This window comes from Ochotona princeps, chromosome X (genome assembly GCF_030435755.1).
Source record: "Ochotona princeps isolate mOchPri1 chromosome X, mOchPri1.hap1, whole genome shotgun sequence".
Taxonomy (NCBI): Eukaryota; Metazoa; Chordata; class Mammalia; order Lagomorpha; family Ochotonidae; genus Ochotona; species Ochotona princeps.
Genome location: NC_080865.1, coordinates 11,359,965 through 11,378,955, shown reverse-complemented (window position 1 = coordinate 11,378,955; position 18,991 = coordinate 11,359,965). Strand labels below are relative to the sequence as shown.

General features: G+C 41.0%; 1 protein-coding gene across 9 annotated transcripts in view; it reads left to right on the top strand.

The window, feature by feature from the left end:
• The window catches only part of KDM6A (lysine demethylase 6A), a 144,450-nt gene that overhangs the window by 34,782 nt on the left and 90,677 nt on the right, over positions 1 to 18,991 (top strand). For all 9 annotated transcript variants that reach the window (XM_004587864.4, XM_004587863.4, XM_058658608.1 and 6 more), the window contains exons 3-4: positions 9,355 to 9,463; positions 17,962 to 18,011. In XM_004587864.4, coding sequence (XP_004587921.1) covers positions 9,355 to 9,463; positions 17,962 to 18,011 — 159 coding nt within the window. The remainder of the gene's footprint in view (positions 1 to 9,354; positions 9,464 to 17,961; positions 18,012 to 18,991) is intronic.

Sequence of the window (18,991 nt, the reverse complement as noted above, 5' to 3'; positions counted from 1 at the left end):
GAATTTTTGTAATCCAGTGGAGAACAATGCACAATTTTAAGTAGGTTGACAATTTATGATAAAAGTAACAAACTTCGTTGTTAAATATTTGGAAAAAAGCAAAGAATAAAATTGAATATCAATGGCAGAAGAGTATATTGGTTGTCCTTTGCTGATGGGCTTCATCAAGCTTAAATTGTACTTTTTTACTGCAGATATTAATTTTGAGATACATTTATATGTTTTGACATGATAAGCAGTTGATATAGTGAATGAAACAATTTATAGACTCGTGTATAAAAATTTGTACTATTTATAGTTTATATAGAAGAAACTCCGAAAATGTATATTCAGATTGATTAAAAATTTTTAAATTCTTTTAATCTTTAGGAAGTGAGTTTTACTATTGTGTAATTTCTCTAGTTGAAGAGTTTTTCACTTATTCAATAAATACATGAAAATGCCTAATAGAAATTAGTAATTGGAAAATGTTACTATGTTTGTTAGTGAAAATAGCTTTATTTATGTTGGCCCTGGGGTTGTGAATAAATGCATGTGAATGTACTTGTTAGGTCATTTGGCTGCATGCACCTACAATAAAATAGTGGTAGCTAGGCAGGGCAGGAAGTGTCATTATGCTCTTAAAAATTGCTAGAGCAGCCAAGCTGCCACCTGTGGTGCTGTGGGTGCGGGTTGAGGCCTCACTGCTCCGCTCACAGCTGCTGCCGCCATTTAGGAAGTGAGTCAGTGAAGGCAAGATTCATTCTTTCTCTCCTCGTCTCCCCCAGCTCTGTCTTTTGAAACAACCAACCAAATAAGAGAATAAACAGGGCAACATAGTTTGCTATGTTGTAGTAGTATTCAGCCTTCGTTTAAAAATACTGAAAAGAAAAATCACAGCTCTCAGTATACTAAGAAGATACAAAGAAGTAAAGTTTAGCATTTTTTTAGATTATCACCATATTTTGAACGGCTGTATTATTATTATCATATTAGTAGTAGTAGTATTTAATTTTGCTGCCATTTATAGCTTTTGAATATGGGAAGTTCATTCTTTTGAGTTAATTTACTGTTGTTTTGGATGTGTCTGTATTTTCTTTTCATAACATTGGGCACCTTTTTAAAAATAACAATTTAAAATAGAATTGCGAGAAAATGTGAGGAAGATCTGAGTATCAGTGTGTGTGTGTAATGGTCAGAGCAGGAAGTAGAGCTCTTCTGTACCCCCTTTCTGCTTTAGGTGCTTGGTGTGGTGAAGGACTTAGGGAGGAATTACAGTGCAGGCATATGTGAGCAAGAGCTGATTATGGAGGTCTGCTTTCTGGAATATTGCTTTAGATCTGTAGGCGTGGCCAGAGTTGAATATCTTTTTTTTTTTTTTTTTTAAGATTTTATTGTTATTGGAAAGCCGGATATACAGAGAGGAGGAGAGACAGAGAGGAAGATCCTCCATCCGATGTCTCACTCCCCAAGTGAGCCGCAACGGGCCGGTGCGCGCCGAACCGAAGCGGGGAACCAGGAACCTCTTCCTGGTCTCCCACGCGGGTGCAGGGTCCCAATGCATTGGGCCGTCCTCGACTGCCTTCCCAGGCCACAAGCAGGGAGCTGGATGGGAAGTGGAGCTGCCGGGATTAGAACTGGCGCCCATATGGGATCCCGGGGCTTTCAAGGCGAGGACTTTAGCTGCTAGGCCACGCCGCCGGGCCCCAGAGTTGAATATCTTAAAGGTTCTCGAGCCATAACATTTGAATCTCTTTCTGCTAGTTCATAGCTCTGACCTCCAGCACATAATTTTACTTGCCTTATGCCTCAGTTTTCCAGTCAATGAAGTAGGGATAAGTGCTTTAGTAGATCATATCTTATAGAGTAATTGTAAAGACTAAGTAAATGTATATAAAACATGCTTAGAATAGTGGTGCTTGATAGATATCAAAAGCTCAAACATTAGCTGTTGACAGTTTAATGATCAAGTTGTCTGGTCTTATTTCAGTGGTATGGATCACTGAGAATAGTTTGCAATAACAGTGTCTCAATGTATTTGAAAAGAATGTTACAGTGCTATGATGGTTTCTTGAATGGTGCTTACTTATGAGTAACATTAGTATTTTAACACATCCTATACAGAGTAATACATGCGGAGAGGCTGAGAAATCTAAGATTGAGAGTGAAATGTTTTAGTATTGCTATACTGATGGGATGCAAAATGTTTTCTTTGTGAGTGGTAGGGTGGTAAGGGTAGAACTACGATGTGCCTACTAACTACTAAGTGTCTCTAAGGTGTTAGGTCTGATGACAGTTAAGTGAGTTTCTTTTTTCTTCAAGCCTTAATCATTTTTTTGCGTTAATAATTCTTTTATTAGGATTTTTTTTTAAATGAGGAGAGAGGATAATGCACTAAGCTTTTGCATACTTAACTCTTTAAGAGTCCTCAGAACCAGTCATAGTCAAGCTGCACTGGTACTGTGTTCCAGCAACATGGCCTTGTCTGTGAGACCCCGATGCAGGTGCTGTCAAAGTGATTGCAGTCAGTAGCCAGAGGAAAGGTTAAAACAGTTCATTTTGTTCTTCACTTATCTCATTGTGAAGAACTACATCACCAAGCCACAGCGACAAGGGAAACTGGAAATCTCAGAGGGACATCTTCACCGTATAGATAGATACTCATCTGAATTAGTGATAATAATAATAAAATGAAATGGAAAAGCTTGGAAATCTTTTATGTAAATTAAGGGATAGGTATGTCATTGAGAGTCAGTAAATTATTAAATTCTTAAGTGCAGTATATTGAAGGCATTTAAGGAAGCAGGCAGGTAAGTTGATGAGTACCTGCAAAGGGGAAGAACTTTGTCTTAATTTATGAGGCATATTTCTTTTTTTTTTTTTTTTAAGATTTATTTCATTTTTATTTGAAAGGCAGTTTTACAGAGAGGAGGCGGTCCTGAAAGATCTTCCATCTACTGGTTCACTCCTCAAATGGCTGCAGTGACCTCAGCTGAGCCCATCCAGAGCCAGGAGCTTCCTCCAGGTCTCCCATGTGGGTGCAGGTTCTCAAGGACTTGGTCCATCCTCTATCGACTTCCCAGGCCATAAGCAGAAAGCTGGATGGGAAGTGGAGCAGCCAGGACACAAACCGGCACCCATATGGGGATGCTGGCGCTTGCAGGTAGAGGATTAGCCAGTTGAGACACCATGCTGGCCCCATATGAGGCGTATCTATGTAAAGGATAGCAAATTTAATTATGCACTAATTTGTAGGAACTTTTTTTTCGATGGGGGGAGCAGGTCAGAAGGATAGTGTGAATAAACTGTAAATCATTAGAGAGATTTATGCCGTTCAGGTGTGTATGTATCATGCATGTAATGTTTGTATGTATTACATACAATAATACATTATTTACTGTCCCTTTACAATGTAGGAAGAATAAAAGACTGTGGAAACTAAGTGATGGATGACGGTGGTAGTGCTGCTACAGAGAAACACTTTTTCCTGATGTTGTCTGGACAGGCATAACAAATTCGTTCACTAATCTGTGTGAAGCAGCTGGAGTAATCAACTAGTTATGCAATTTGCCACCCTTTGGAGGTGTTTGGGTGTTTGAATTGCAAGCTGTTAAAAATCTAGGGAGCTAGTTGGATAATAAATTTTGGAGACATGAATTTGGAGCAGACTTTGGATAAGCAATGAAATACAAGTTTGGATGTGAGGGTGCGACTGCTCAGTTTTGTAGGCAGTAGAAAACAGTTGGGAGATGGAGAGCAGGTAAAGTGACAGTGGGTAACAGGGTCTGTTTAGAGTTAAGGTAGAAAACGTCAAGGAACTTTAAGTGAGCGTGTAGTGTAGATGTTCATTGGAATTGGGAATGATGGCTTGAAAAACAGGAATGGTATGAGAAACACTAGAGAAAACAGTAATTGGTTAGAAGTATAGGGATGCAGAAATGACTTGAACTGGTGCTACTAATTAAAGAAAATTAGGGAAAATTTTTGAACAAGATGAAAAACTTTTAATTGTTGAATATAAGGTGCTGGTGGGATGGATGAATGAGAAAAACCTGTTTTTTTGTTTGAGAGTTAAAGATTTCAGGGTTGTCAGCATGGAGATTTAATGAAGACCTAGGTTGTTTCTCCTCCTGAGAACTTTTTAATTATTTGAGTAAAACTGTAATGCCCCTGATGATTCTGGCCAGTTAAACTTAGTTTAAAAAATTTATTGCAAGAGATCTCTGTCATTCACCAAGCTTGGAGCCCTCCTCTTGTATATCATCAGCCTAACAGGTGCTACTCCTGGGGAAAATCTGTAAGGGGGCAGATCCCATTCTCTACGATAAATTGTGCCATAAAATTGAAAAAATTCAAAATAAAAATTTAACAACAGCAACAAAAAAATGTGCTACTCAGACCTTATGGTAACAAGGGATCAGGTCAGACTAGATTCTGGAGAGCTGATTTTGCCTTCAGCTTGTATACTGTACTTTATTAATTAAGAATGCAAATACTTTAGTAGCAACCTTATTTTATGAATGACACATTGACCCGTATGTAGTCTGCTTAAATTGTTTCCTATGCTTTAAATGGTCGGCTGGCTACTAAACCATCTTGCATGTCTATAGCTGACTTTTAGAAATTATGCGCAAGACTTCATATTTCTTTTTATTACATTAAAAAATAGTCTTGGTTCATTTAACACCACTGACATATTTAAATCTCTACCCCCTTTTCTATCTTTGATATATATTCAGCCACTTATGGAAAGAAAAATCACTTCTTTAAAACTTGTCTGTGTATTATTAAATTCTAAAATATAGCGTGCTTTATCTTAGCTATGTGCTAACGAAATTCATCGCAAGAAATCATTACTTACATTTATTTAGTTATATGTCTGTTTACAAGCTCTAAAGCTTTTTGCTTGTAAACCTTTATCATAGTGTAGAAGTCAAAGGTAATTACATTGTTGCTGTTTAGGAATAACTAATTTTTCAAGTGGTAAAAATACCAAATCGATAATCAGCACAAATTGCATTGAACGTTGTGGAAAGTAGGAGGAAGACAACCAAGCTTTCAAACCATCTAGGAGTGTCTTGGTTAACACTATTTTTTATGCTTAATGACTGACTTTTTCTTTCAAGATATTTCTTGTAGGTGTTCAAGCTACCAGCTAGAGAGAGTAACAGTTTTGTGCAAGGTGCTGCTCATTTCCTAGTAAAAGATACTTCATTTTAATTCAGTTTTTCACGTGGAAACATAAATTTCACTTTTCTGTTATTTAGTGTATGTGTTGAGTATTCAGATTTTTTTTAAGATTGATTTATTTTTATTGGAAAGGCAGATTTACAGAAAGAAGGAGAAACAGAGAAGATGTCCATCTGATGATTCACTCCGCAAGTGGCTGCAACAGCCAGAGCTGAGCCGATCCAAAGCCAGGAGCCAGCAGCTTCCTCCAGGTCTCCCACACAGGTGCAGGGTCCCAAGGCTTTGGGCCATCCTGGACTGCTTTCCCAGGCCATAAGCAGGGAGCTGGATGGGAAGTGGAGCAGCCAGGACATGATCCTGGTGTGTGGAAGGCGAGGATGTAGCCACTGGGCTGTTGTGTCAGGCCCCAGATTTTTTAGAAAGCTTTAAAAATTAACTTAATCTGCTCTATCCAGTACAATAACCATGGCCATTTGCTCATTTATATTCAAATATTAAAGTGAGATAATTTGAAAATTCATTTGTTTGCTTGTTCCTAACTTTCTTAAGCATTTAGTAGCCGCACATGTCTAGTGGCTTCCTTAGTGGACAGTATAGCTTGTAGAATTTTTTTTTTTGTTATATATAGAAGAATGCTATTGAATGATAGAACCTAGCTACACATGGTCTCTGTTCAGAATGCATCTGTGGTTGAATAGGCTCCCTTTCCCAAGGAAATAATAAGTCTTAATTGGTTTTTATATGAGAAGAAATGATATAGATTGTAAAAAAATTAGAAAATATAGAGAAGTAAAATGAATACAATAAAAGTTTCTCTGTGAGCCAATTAAAAACGCTGTATTGTAACATTTTTATTCCAGTGCTTTCTCTGTGATGTTGCATATAAACACGGTATATGGATAATTGTGTTTCTACACATCTAAAATAAAGAATAAAACAAGAATATGAATGAGAAAGAGAACGAGAAGTCTTCCTTGTGGTGATTCACTGGCAAGTAAATGCCTGTGGCAGCCAAGTGGCTGGACCCCTGAAGCCAGGAGCCAGGCACTGCCTCCAGGTTGCTCTTGTGGTGCCCTCACCTGCTGTCTCCAGGCTGTGCATTGTTGGAAGTGGGAGTGGGCTGCGGCCCAGGGTCCCAGGCTGGCCCTGTAGGGTGTGGGCATCTTAGCAGCTGCTTGGTGTGCTGCCGCCTACAACACCCACCTCTGGAAGTAACCCTGATTGGAAATATTTCTCCTTTCCAGTTTACCTACATTTTATTTTATAACAGCCAAGTTACATGTGTATTTTGTATGTTTATCATTAGTCTTTTGGCTTAAAAATACATTGTAACAATACTTAAGTTTCATTCTAGATTGTTTTATGTGAGCTAGGAGTGTTGTTACTTGGTTTTCTTTAAGTACTCTAACATGATAGTATTTTGCTTTCAGTAGCAGAATTATCTCAAACACTTTAAGTGAATTAAGGAATTTTCACAGAATAGGTAACACAAAGCGCTTGGAAACTTCTGCTTTTTTTTTTTCGCCTATTTTCTTGTTTGATATTTAACTGTCAGCTTCTTCATTGAACATTAACATTAGTTTTGCAGGTATATGATAGCTTTGTAAGAAAATTATTGATAATTTGTTGTTCGGCTGTTAGTCAAGCCTCAGTGTATGTGTAGATGAGAAGTTAAAATTTCTCCTGGTTTTGATGATGAGCACAGTTGCACATAATATGGACTTTAAATGTTCCTTTTATGAAAAATGAGACATAGACAGTTGGTAGTGGTAGTGAGACGGCATCAATATAAAATATTTTATTTTTAAAATAGAACTTTATATAAAGAGAATAGATTTCATTTATTTTGTATGGTTTTTTTAAACCAGTTATTTTACTTGAAAGGGATTATCTATCTATCTATCCATCCATCCATACACACACACACACACACACACACACACCCTAGAGAGTGAGAGAGATTCTATTTGCTGACTCACTACCCAGATGTCTGCAAAGGCTGGACCTGATCTGATCTGAGCCAGGAGCTTTATTTGGGTCTCCCACTTGGATGCTTTGAGCCACCCCCCACTGCTTTCGTTGGTCATAAGCAGGAAACTGGAATGAAAGCAGGAAACTTGACCTGGTGCCCATATGGGATGTTGGTGCTACAGGCCTGCTATACCACCATCCTGGGTCCTTATATATAATTTAAAAAATGTGATAATGTCCCCTCACACCCTGGTTTATTAATTTGTGAGAGTTACAGAGAGATTGCTCTTCCATCTACTTGTTTACTCCCTAAATGGCTGCAATAACCAGGGATGGACCAGAAACTTAAAAGCTTCTTCCAGATTTTCCACATGGGTGTGGATTCTCAACGAAAAAGGCCATGTTAGGCTACTTTCCCAGGCGTGTTTATTGGCAAGCTAATGCAATTGGAAGTGGAGCAGTTTGGGCTTGAACCGGCACCCATATGTGATGCTAGTGTTACAGAGGGCTGCTTTACCGGCTGTGACACAACACCAGCCCCCCAAAAGAAGTGTTTTGTATTTCTATTTTGAAACCTTTTCACTATGAAAACATTTGCTTATAAATTTAGTGTTAATCAGCTATCAGTAGTTACCGCAAAGGAGTAGGGATTATTTCTAAGCCTAGTAGGATTTTTAGACTGTGACTAACTAATGAATGCTTTATTTAAATACCATTATTAGCTTTTAAAGCCGTTTTAATGTAAACTTAAGAATTGTTATACTGTAGCCCAATAATTTTATGGATTTCTCTGGTATTACGAGGCACTATAATAATCTATATTTTTGTACTCTAACCATCTGCCAGATAAGAATTATATATGACTTAAGTAAAAAGAATCTTGAAAGTTTATGCTTCCAAATTACAGTAATTTTTTGAGACTTTGGTGTAGCATTAAGATTCCTAATTATAGGGAAGCAGAATGATTAGTTTTGGTGAGTGTGATACGGGGCAGATGCACATTTAAGGGTTGAGAAAGAACTGGAGACAATTCTTTATAGATCTCAAGCTTTCAGGACAGTAGAGCCAGCCAAGATTTGCCGTGATTAGGATGAGTTCTCCAAACTTGTTGATGTTTCTGTATTTACTGTGGGTATGTAAATGCAACGGAGTCCTTTATTCCACATCTCTTACCAACAGCTTTTAAAAATGATTATTTTAACTTTAGTTGAGATCTCCAATCTTTTTTAAAGACTTATTTTTATTTGAAAGGCAAATTTTACAGAGAGGGAGAGGAGATTCTGACAGTCATTGAAAACTTGAAAAGAGAACTTTGCTGTAACTTAGCAAGGTGAAAAATCAGCTAAGTACTTGTGATGAAGCAGCATTTTGATGAACACTTACAGAAATTTACAATTTTGATTCTTTGGTTAGCTTTTCTGTGTGTCCCTAGGATACATTCCCAGGGATTTGTGGCAAATGGCAAGTGAAAGTTCTAAGTACGCTAGGACAGGGTTCTTTCCATTGTTTTCTCCTGCAGTCTCCTGACTTAAAAAACACACAAACAAACAAAAAAAGATTCTTGAAACAGTAAGTTGTTCCCCCTCCCCCCCCCAGAAAGGAACTGTGGGAATGACTAAATGCATATGTATTCATTGGATTAGGGACAAGATTAGGAATAGAGTTAAGAGTTGGTGTGTTTGAAGTGTATGGGAAGTCACTTGAAAAGGTAGTTTATGGTAGTTAAAAAATGGTAGAGGTTTTGTCAAAAACCAGAAGTGGAATTTGTTACAATAAGCACTATGCTTATTTTTCTATAGAGTCTTCAAATTCTCATATACTTCTAAATCCTTTCTGTCAATGTGAAAGATGGATATTATTTGTATTTGAGAGTTTTGTTTATTTTTTAATCAACAGACCACAGAAATTTGTATATACAGTTTATGACCAAAGTTATTAAAGTGCTTCTGTTTGATTTGCCAAGTTATGTTTCCATTTTGTAGATGGGGAAAGCCATAATTAGTGGCTTTGTTAACAAATGATTGGTTCAAAAAGATGATCGTTGCTTTTGTTAGTGAATAGTTGGTTCAGGAATTCTAAATGGAATACTATATTTGTGATAAATGAAATACCTTGATTTCTTGGGTGATCAGAGAATATAGGTTTTGTCAGTTCGGAAGTACATATTAGAGTTTTATCTTGTACTTAAATATTTGTGTTTTTTTTTATTTCTAGGCTGTTCGCTGCTATGAATCTCTAATCTTAAAAGCTGAAGGAAAAGTGGAATCTGATTTGTTTTGTCAGTTAGGTCACTTCAACCTCTTATTGGAAGATTATCCAAAAGGTAATGTTTTCTCTTGTTAATTGGTATTTGATTTATACATGTGTGTTCACTGTAATTATGTTCATGCTCTGTTAAGAGTATTGCCATTTTTACTTTTCAACATCCAAAGTGATAGGAAAAGGAGAGTAGTGGAAGAATAATGTAACTTGATGTAACTCATCAATAAGCAGAACATTCAGTAAAACCAATAGCCATCTACATGTACAATGTGGGTTTTTTTTTTCTCTCTGCTTTGTGGAATCCTTGTCCATTAAAGGCCTTACCATGTAACAGTAGAAAGTGAGTGAGTTGAATGTCAATATTTGTACATTGATGAATATTTTAGAAATGCAATCCACTCAGCATTTCTCTTTATCCTGGCTATAAAAATTTTTCTATTTTAAGTAGAAAATATTTGAATGAAAATCTCACTTGTAGCCATGTTATTATAAGTGATACTGAGAAGATGGCATGATCATCCTCTCAGATAGGAAGGCAAAAGCATCTTCCAAATACCAGCTCCCCACAAAAGGAAAAATCTGTAGCAGACAAGAACGAGCTCTGTAAGCACAAACACCTTCGGTTTTTGAGAATATGTAAGCATCTTGATGTGGAGTAGATGGATCGTTTTACTTGTTTTCTTTCCTTTTTAAAATTTTTGTTGATTTGAAAGTTGAAGTTAGAGATTGTCTGTCTTTTGGCCTACCCTGAAGATGGCCACAATGGCCTAGGATGGACCACACCAGACCAGTAGTCAGGAGCTCCGTCCTGGTTTCCTGTGTGGGTGCTGGGGTCCGTGCCCCTGGACCGTCCTCCTCTTCTTCCCCCAGACCGTGAACGGGGAGCCAGTACGCATCTTGCAGAACTGAGGCATTGCAGCATGTTGGCCTACTCTTTAATGTAGACTGGTGAGGTGGGATCTGGATCTACAGAACTGGTTTGACTTGTTTGTAATGCCTACATGTTCTGATTTAAATCCACAGAAGGTTGAAACCTTCCATCTTTGTGTCCATCAAAAGTAAGAATAACCCTTCCCATTGCCGGGCATCTTAAGAGCTCAGAATGGGAAGTGTTTTACTTGATACCTTCCTAGGTCCCAAGTGAGAAGTACGTCCTCGTAAAGAGGTCATTGGATTGACGGGTAGGCGAAAAGCATTACACAAGGGAGGGGTGTGTATGCGTGGTTTATGACTTCCAACTCATGACACTATGCTAATTGTCAGCCTGTCCAATTTCATTCCCTCTCAGAGATTTTGGATTCTTAATCGTAAGGCTTGCTGAGGATGCAGATTCGTCTCATTTTCTCTATCTGCATCCTGCTGCTTAGGGACGTGGGCTGTGCCTATCCTGAGTTTGGAAATCTCTTCCTATATCATCTAATGGGTCCATCTCTCTGTTTCTCTCTCTCTTTATAGATTTATTTATTTTTATTGGAAAGGTAGATTCACAGAGAGAAGAAGATACAGAGAGAAAGATCTTTCTTCTGCTGATTCACTCCCCAATTGGTTGCAACAGCTGGAGTTGAGCTGATCTGAAGCCAGGAGCCAGGAGCTTCTTCAGAGTCTCCCATGCAGGTGCAGGGTCCCAAGGCTTTGGGCCGTCCTGTACTGCTTTCCCAGGCAAGGAGCTGGTAGTGAAGTGGAGCAGCCAGAGCATGAATTGGTGCTCATACGGGATCCTAGCTCTTGACCAGGCAACGATTTAGCCACTAGGCTATCATGCCGGGTCCATGGATTCATCTCTTAAGCTGGAAAATTTTCTGTGCCAGTGTCTGTGCCACATATAATCCTCGTTACTCTGAGACGTTGCTGGGTTGATTTGCCTTTTGGAGAGGTGTTTGCAGTCTTTGGTTCACTGGAGTAGGCCGACTTGCCTTTCTTGTGCACCTAGGGAAGTTCCTTTGCTTTGCACTAGGGTAGGTAGTCTAACATGCAACATGTGCGAAGGTCAGAACTTAACCCACTGTGTCTGGTCCCTGAGATAGTACATCGTGAGGTTTCCAAAGCCAAGGGGAAATGGGAGCACAGGCTGACTGCTGCTGGCTCCCCATACACTCTGGGATAGCCGGACAAGCCACAGCTTGGAGAAGGGGGACCACAGGTGACCCCTACCCTCTCTGGCCGCTCAAGATATCCCTCCCTAGGTGCTAGGTACTTCCTGACCTCAGCCAGTTGGGGCTGAGGACTCCTGCTCGTGTGTGGGCATCTTGGGTACCTACCTGAATACTGCCCAGGCCATGTCTCCCAGGAGACAAAGAGAGGGAAAGAAGAAGGCGTTTGTTGTTTTGTTTTATTTGTTTTAAAAGATTTATTTATTTTATTGGAAAGGCAGATGTACAGAGAGGAGGAGAGACAGAGAGGAAGATCTTCCGTCCAATGATTCACTCCCCAAGTGAGCCGCAACGGTCAGTGCTGTGCCGATCTGAAGCCGGAAACCAGGAACCTCCTCCAGGTCTCCCATGTGGGTGCAGGGTCCCAGTGCTCTGGGCCGTCCTTGTCGGCTTTCCCAGGCCACAAGCAGGGAGCTGGATGGGAAGTGGAGCTGCCGGGATTGGAACCGGCTCCCATATGGGATCCTGGTGCGTTCAAGGCGAGGACTTTAACCACTACACTATCGCGTCAGGCCCCAAAGAAACATTCTTTACAGAACACATTGTACACCAGCTCTATGGGGGTAAACACAAACCACACAATGAACAGAATAAATTGCTCTGGTTATATATTTATACGGGACTTACTGGCTTTTTTATTCTAAAGACAATTCTTGCCCTTTATTTGTTGTCATTGTTTTAAGTTAACATTTTCTGTGCTAGGAATGACCTATCTTGGCAGCAGAAAATGTTAAAAACCTGTTTTGTGCACATTTTGGACAGAGATTTTTTTTTTAAAGATTTATTTATTTTTATTGGAAAGTCAGATATACAGAGAGGAGAGACAGAGAAGATCTTCCGTCTGATAATTCACTCCCCAAGTGTGCACAACGGCTGGTGCTGTGCCGATCCAAAGCCAGAAACCAGGAGCCTCTTCTGGGTCTCCCACGCGGGTGCAGGGTCCCAAAGCATTGGGCTGTCCTCGACTGCTTTCCCAGGCCACAAGCAGGGAGCTGGATGGGAAGTGGGACCGCTGGGATTAGAACCGGCGCCCATGTGGGATCCCGGGTGTGCTAGGCGAGGACTTCAACCACTACGCTATCGCGCCGGGCCCAATGCATCCGTAATTTCATTTATTTATTTATTTATTTATTTATTTATTTATTTTTAAAGATTTATTTTATTACAGTCAGATATACAGAGAGGAGGAGAGACAGAGAGGAAGATCTTCCGTCCAATGATTCACTCCCCAAGTGAGCCGCAACGGGCCGGTGCTGTGCAGATCCAAAGCCAGGAACCACGAACCTCCTCCAGGTCTCCCACGCGGGGGCAGGGTCCCAAAGCTTTGGGCCGTCCTCGACTGTTTTCCCAGGCCACAAGCAGGGAGCTTGATGGGAAGTGGAGCTGCCGGGATTGGAACCGGTGCCCATATGGGATCCCGGGGTGTTCAAGGCGAGGACTTTAGCTGCTAGGCCATGCCACCGGGCCCTTATTTATTTTTTTTAAGATTTATTTTTATTTATAAAGTCAGATACACAGAGGAGGAGTGACAGAGAGGAAGATCTTCCATCCGATGATTCACTCCCCAGGTGAGCGCAACGACCCGTGCTGCACTGATCAGGAGCCAGGAACCTCTTCAGGGTCTCCCATGTCGGTGCAGGGTCCCAAGGCTTTGGGCTGTCCTTTACTGCTTTCCCAGGCCACAAGCAGGGAGCTGGATGGGAAGTGGGACCGCTGGGATTAGAACCGGCACCCATTAGGGATCTATTTCAGTGTGTTCAAGGCGAGGACTTCAGCCACTAGGCTTCTGTGCTGGGCCTTCCGGTTATCTTCTAGGATATGTAGATCCTATTTATGTGCAGTCCCCAGAATAGCCTGAAATTCAGTTAAGGGCCTAAATGTTCAGATTCAGCTGGCAGAGCTGCTCAACTTGCCTCATAAAACTGTTTTCCGTTCCTTTGGAGTCCGTAATGCATTTAGTCTAGCTTTCAGGCCAATTATGAGAACGAATGATCAAGTTAAAGGCACTTTTCATTCTCAATGATAAATGCAAGGTCGAGAAAGGAGAGTAGGCTTAGAAAACATCGTAGGGCTGTACCTGTTTACCTCCACCAGCCGGTACTCGTTTAAGCACAAACTACCCTGAGTGCATTTGAGTAAATTGTTGGCTGTGTTGAATTCCATTGGGGGTTTGAGATGGGGAGACCATTCTTCGCTCTCCACTGGATGTAGAACCCTGTAGGTGCCTGTGTGGTAATCCTGGCCAAGCTAGCTTGAGCTCTGCCCTCTGCCAGTGTTTCCGCGTGATGGGAAAGGAGGCACCTGGGTTATCTCAGACTGCTGAAGCCACTAGGAGAATAATGAAATGAGTTAATTTCTCCTCTTCTGCCTGGAATCAGGCAGTGCTTCCGTTTTCCTGATCATAATTTTACATTTCACTTGGAAGTTCATATTCCGGTATAAAGACATGAAAGGTAATATATAAGATGATATGATAAAGGATGATATATGTTATCTTTACTCGTGTTTACACAAAAACTGTATTTGTGCATGCTGCTGTAATATAGAGAACCAGTTTTGGGGCATTTCTCTTCTAACTTAATGAGTGTTGTGGCCAGGCTGTGCGTATAGGGAAATATCATCTCCCCTTTTTAACATCGGTTCATAACTGAGTATTGCTTGCTTGCTTGCTTCTTTATTTATTTTAAGATTTATTTATTTTTATTGGAAAGTCAAATATACGGAGAGGAAGAAGCCAGGAGCCTGGAGCCTCTTCCAGGTCTCCCACATGGGTGCAGGATTGCAAGGCTATGGGTCGTCCTCAGCTGCTTTCCCAGGGCACAAGCAGGGAGCTGGATGGGAAGCGGGACCGCCAGGATATGAACAAGCGCCCATATGGGATCCCAGTGCATCCAAGGCAAGGACTTTGGCCACTGAGCTACTGCGCCAAGCCCCATTTATTTGTTTTTCAGAAAATATACTTACTTGAAATTTAGAGTGACAGAGAAATCTTCCATCCCCTCCCAGATGGCTGCAGTAAGTAGTGCTGGTCTTGACTGAAAGCAGGAGCCAACAACCCCTTACAGGTTTTCAGTGTGACAGGCTCTGAGATACTTGAGCTCTTTAAGCTGCTGCTTCCTGGGTATTAGCAGGCAGCAGTATTCCAAGTGGGGTGATTGACACTCCAACAGACACTCCGGTTTGTCAAATCACAGCACTTGTTCTTACTGTAGCTTTTTAAGAACACAGCCTAAAGGGCTATCTCCTGGAATGCTTTCAGCGCTTCTCATAGTGATCATTTACAGGAGAGAGAGGAAAAAAAACCACAACAGATGTTATCAAGTTTCTGGCTCTGAGTATCTGGTTCAAATGGACTAGTTGCGGAGGTTATTTTCCATGTGTTGCCAAGGACGCAGTTCTGTCTTTATTATGTCTCATACGTGTGTCTCTGTACATCCGGTGAGCTCGGAGGGGGCTCAGGGCAACAGGGGAGCAGTCTCTGGCTGGTTTTTGCCCTGCTGGTGGAGCTGCAGGCGGTTCCCTGTGATCCTAGGACAGGGTATGTTTACTTGGGGTTCCCTGTAAGACTCTGCTGCATTTTACATGCATCCTGTCTTGACCACCAAGTGTGAGACACCTGGAACACCCCAAAGGAAGGGGCAGTTCCTCTTGGTGAGAGTATGAATATCGTTTTAAGGTCGTGATGAAGATATTTTAGTTTTGTTACAATTCTCCCTGATACACATTTCCCCTCCCAGCACCCCTTCTTTCTTAAATCATCAACATCTCAACCTCAGCATCAAGTAAGTAAATCATAAGGGACTTTGGGTAAGTAAGATACCAGTGTTTCTAAATCTTAAAGAAATCTCCACCCCGTGCTTGCACGCAGTGACCTAGTCGTGCACAGGTCCTCTTCGCCAGCAGCCTTGCCAACAGTGATAGCTTTCTGTCTTGGAATTCAGCCATTCTGAGAGTGGGAGGTGCTATCTCGTGGGAGTTTTTATTTGCGTTTACGTCATGGCTAGTGTTGTGGGTCATTTTTCAGATATATTTTTTGGGGATACATTTAGTGATAGGTTCTTTCACTTGTTTCAGTAAATTCCCCAAACTAAGTTTGATGATTGGAATATATATTTACTTTGGTACACTTTTGAAATCTGTGCATTGCTTTTCATAATACACAGTTTTGAATTGTTTGAGTTACACTTGTTTGGGTATGTGGATGCTGAGTATTAGTTTTCTGTTGGAAAAAAGCCACTGTCATTTTACACATTTATAGAGTTCTTATGCATATCAAAGCTTTGTTGTGGACTTTCAGTTTTGTTCTGTTTTATTTCATTTCTTATAACTTTAATTTCAGTATCTTAAAGAGCAATTTCTTTTCATTACTTTGCGTTTTTATCCTATCTGGTTAATTTTATGAAAGTTGCAGGAAGTAATGTTTGCAGTTTGCTTCCGTTGTATAGATGTGTGGAATTAATAGAATGCTTCATTTAAAATAATTCCTCAGCATATTAGGAAAAAACTGCTTCCATTTCTTAAAAATCCTGTTGATTTCTACTTTACTACCTTTGTTTGAAAGGTGTTGCTTTAAGAAGTTCTTGTCTCCTGGCTTCGGATCGGAGCAGCACTGGCCGTTGTGCTCACTTGGGGAGTGAATCATCGGACGGAAGATCTTCCTCTCTGTCTCTCCTCCTCTCTGTGTATCTGTCTTTGCAATAAAAATAAATGAATTTTTTTTTTGAAAAAAGTAAACCATGCTTGAATGATCAATAGAGATCCTTATTTTTTCCTAAGATTTATTTATTTATTTATTTGAAAGATAGGATTAGATATGTTGCACCTTCTGGGAGTAAAACTGAGAGAGATACTGAGAGAGAGAGAGAAAGATCGGTTTATTAACCTTGCATCTGCAGGTTCAGTCCCCACATGTCCGCAGTGGTTGGCGTTGGCCAGTCTGATGCTAGGAGCTTCGTCCATGTCTGCCATGTTAGGAGCAGGGGCCTAAGCACTGGCGCCATCCTCTTCTGCTCTCTCAGGCACGCCAGCAGGAAATTGGATTGAGAAGAGAGCTGGGACAGACCTGTTTAGCAGCCTGTAGTACCACCCACTTTTTTTTAATATTTATTTTTATTGGAAAGTGAGATTTTACAGAGAGATGAGAAAGAGAGAGAGAGAAAGATCTTCCATCTGCTAGCTCACTCCCCAAGGGTCACAAGGGCCAGAGCTGAGCTGATATGAAGCCAGGAGCCATGAATTTCTCCCATGCACAGGTGCAGGTCCTAAGGCTTTGGGCCAGGCTCCACTGCTTTCCCATGCCACAAGCAGGGTGCTGGATGAGAAGTGGAGCAGTGGGAACACGAACTGGTGCCCATATGGGATCCCAGTGGTTTCAAGGCGAGGACTTAAGCCATCAGGCTATTGTGCTGGGCCCCCCACCAAGTTCTTACACCCTCAAAAAATTGATTTATTTGGTGTATAATTCAGCTTTCTCATTAGTTTTTGAATAAGCATGCTCTATCAATTCCATTGTGCACAATTTCTTTTATTCTTTTTTACTCATGTGTTACTGGACTTTTTAGGTTCCTTGGAATTAAATGTTTTTTTTCAGAAAGATTTATGCTTTGATACAAACTTAGAATTCTGGGTGACCCAATTTTGGAATTGAGGTGGGTAAGGGAATTATGGAGTTTTTTTGGTCTATAGTTTGATAGGAGCATCACAACTGAAAGAGTTTGTTCGTTCTTGAGGGAGTGAGTTCTTAGTCATCCTTGGAAGTGAGGTCACTGCAAGAACAAACACTCTGTGTGTATCACATTCTAGAGTAGCTTTGGCAAATTGTAATCCTCTATCAGTTTCAGTCTCTGAGGAGGATCAAATTGATCCAAGGGGTTAGTCCAGACTCTATTCAAGTTTAATTGTCCTTGAATTCCTCTTGAGTTGGAAAGCCCCGTATTTAAATTGTCTCATCTTTGAAATAGTCTACTGGAGGTAGAACTCGTAGAAACCATGTTAAAATGGTTGTCTTTTTTTTTCTTTTTTAAGAATTATTTGTTTGTATTGTGAAGTCAGATTTACAGACAGGAGAGAGAGAAAGATCTATCCTCTGGTTCACTCCCCAAGTGGCCACAGTGGCTGAAGCTGAGCTGATCTGAAACCAGGAGCCAGGAGCTTCTTTTGTGTCTCCCATGTGGGTGCAGGGTGCCCAGGTCCTTGACTGCTTTCGCATGCTATACAAGCAGAGAGTTCAAAGGGAAGTGGAGCAGCCGGAGCATCAACCGGTGCCCATAGGGGACCAGGGCATGTAAGGTGAGGAATTTAGCCGCTAGGCCATTGTGCCGGGCCCATTGTAATGATTCTTAAAGTTTGTGTTATTGATACTTGAAATGAGACTTTTTTTCTGACTGACTCATTGTTTTCTCTCTTTCAGCATTATCTGCCTACCAGAGGTACTACAGTTTACAGTCTGACTACTGGAAGGTTAGTGCATGTTTACATGCCTGTTTTGAGTTTTTTGGGGGTGGGATGGGGGCGGTTTACATTATTTCCAGTTTTACTCAAGGTGAATCAAAGTTCCTTTTTGGCATGTGTGTACGTGGTAATTACTTAAAACTATCATTTCTGTGCAGAGTGGTTCAAAAGGAGAAAATCAGTAAATTTGGTTGTTTTTATCAATCACTTTTTATTGAGAGAATTAGATTCTTCTGACGTTTTATTGGGCAGAAACGATCCTCTGTGCTAAGTTGAAATCATGCAAAACCAGCCATGCAACAAAACGAGTCCTTGGTTTTCTTGTTGTAAACTAATCATGCCACTTGAAAAGGCTGAAGAGGGGCCTACAGGCTGATTTATGAAGGTGTATTGGGAACGTTTGATTGAAATCTTCCTTGGTATATAATTAGAGCTCAGAGAACTGAACCATTGGGTTTTTTTTGCACATACCAACCTCTGCTGTGGGTTAGTCTGAAGCAGGTTCTATTCCATGCAGCTCTCCTGCACACCTATGGGTGCTTTGGCTTAACTCAGCACAATCAGCCCTCAGACCTGGGCCTCATGCATGTTAGACAGCTGCCTCTGCCTTGTCTAGACTGGCCTGCCCCTAGCCAAGATGTTGTGCTCACCAGTACAGCCTATCAGAGGAGTGCTCATATTTCCCCTGCTGGTCATGCTCCCAACCCTGAATCTTGTGCTTGACAGCGTGTATTGCCATCCTGACGTGACTTGCACCCAGTCCTGTCATTTGCCAGCTGGTGCTGTAGCCTAGCTTGGCTGGTCTGTACTCATTCTGTCACTCTGGTATGCCATCGAGTGTGGCAGCCTAGCCCGGCTTTGACGTTCCCACTCGCCAGTGGAAGAAGCAGCCCAGCAAGGTAGTCCCCAAGTTTCCCCACCAGGCCCTGCTGTCAGCATTTGGTCTTGTGTGTCAGCAGGTATAGCCAGTTTTGGCGTTCTCCAGCAGG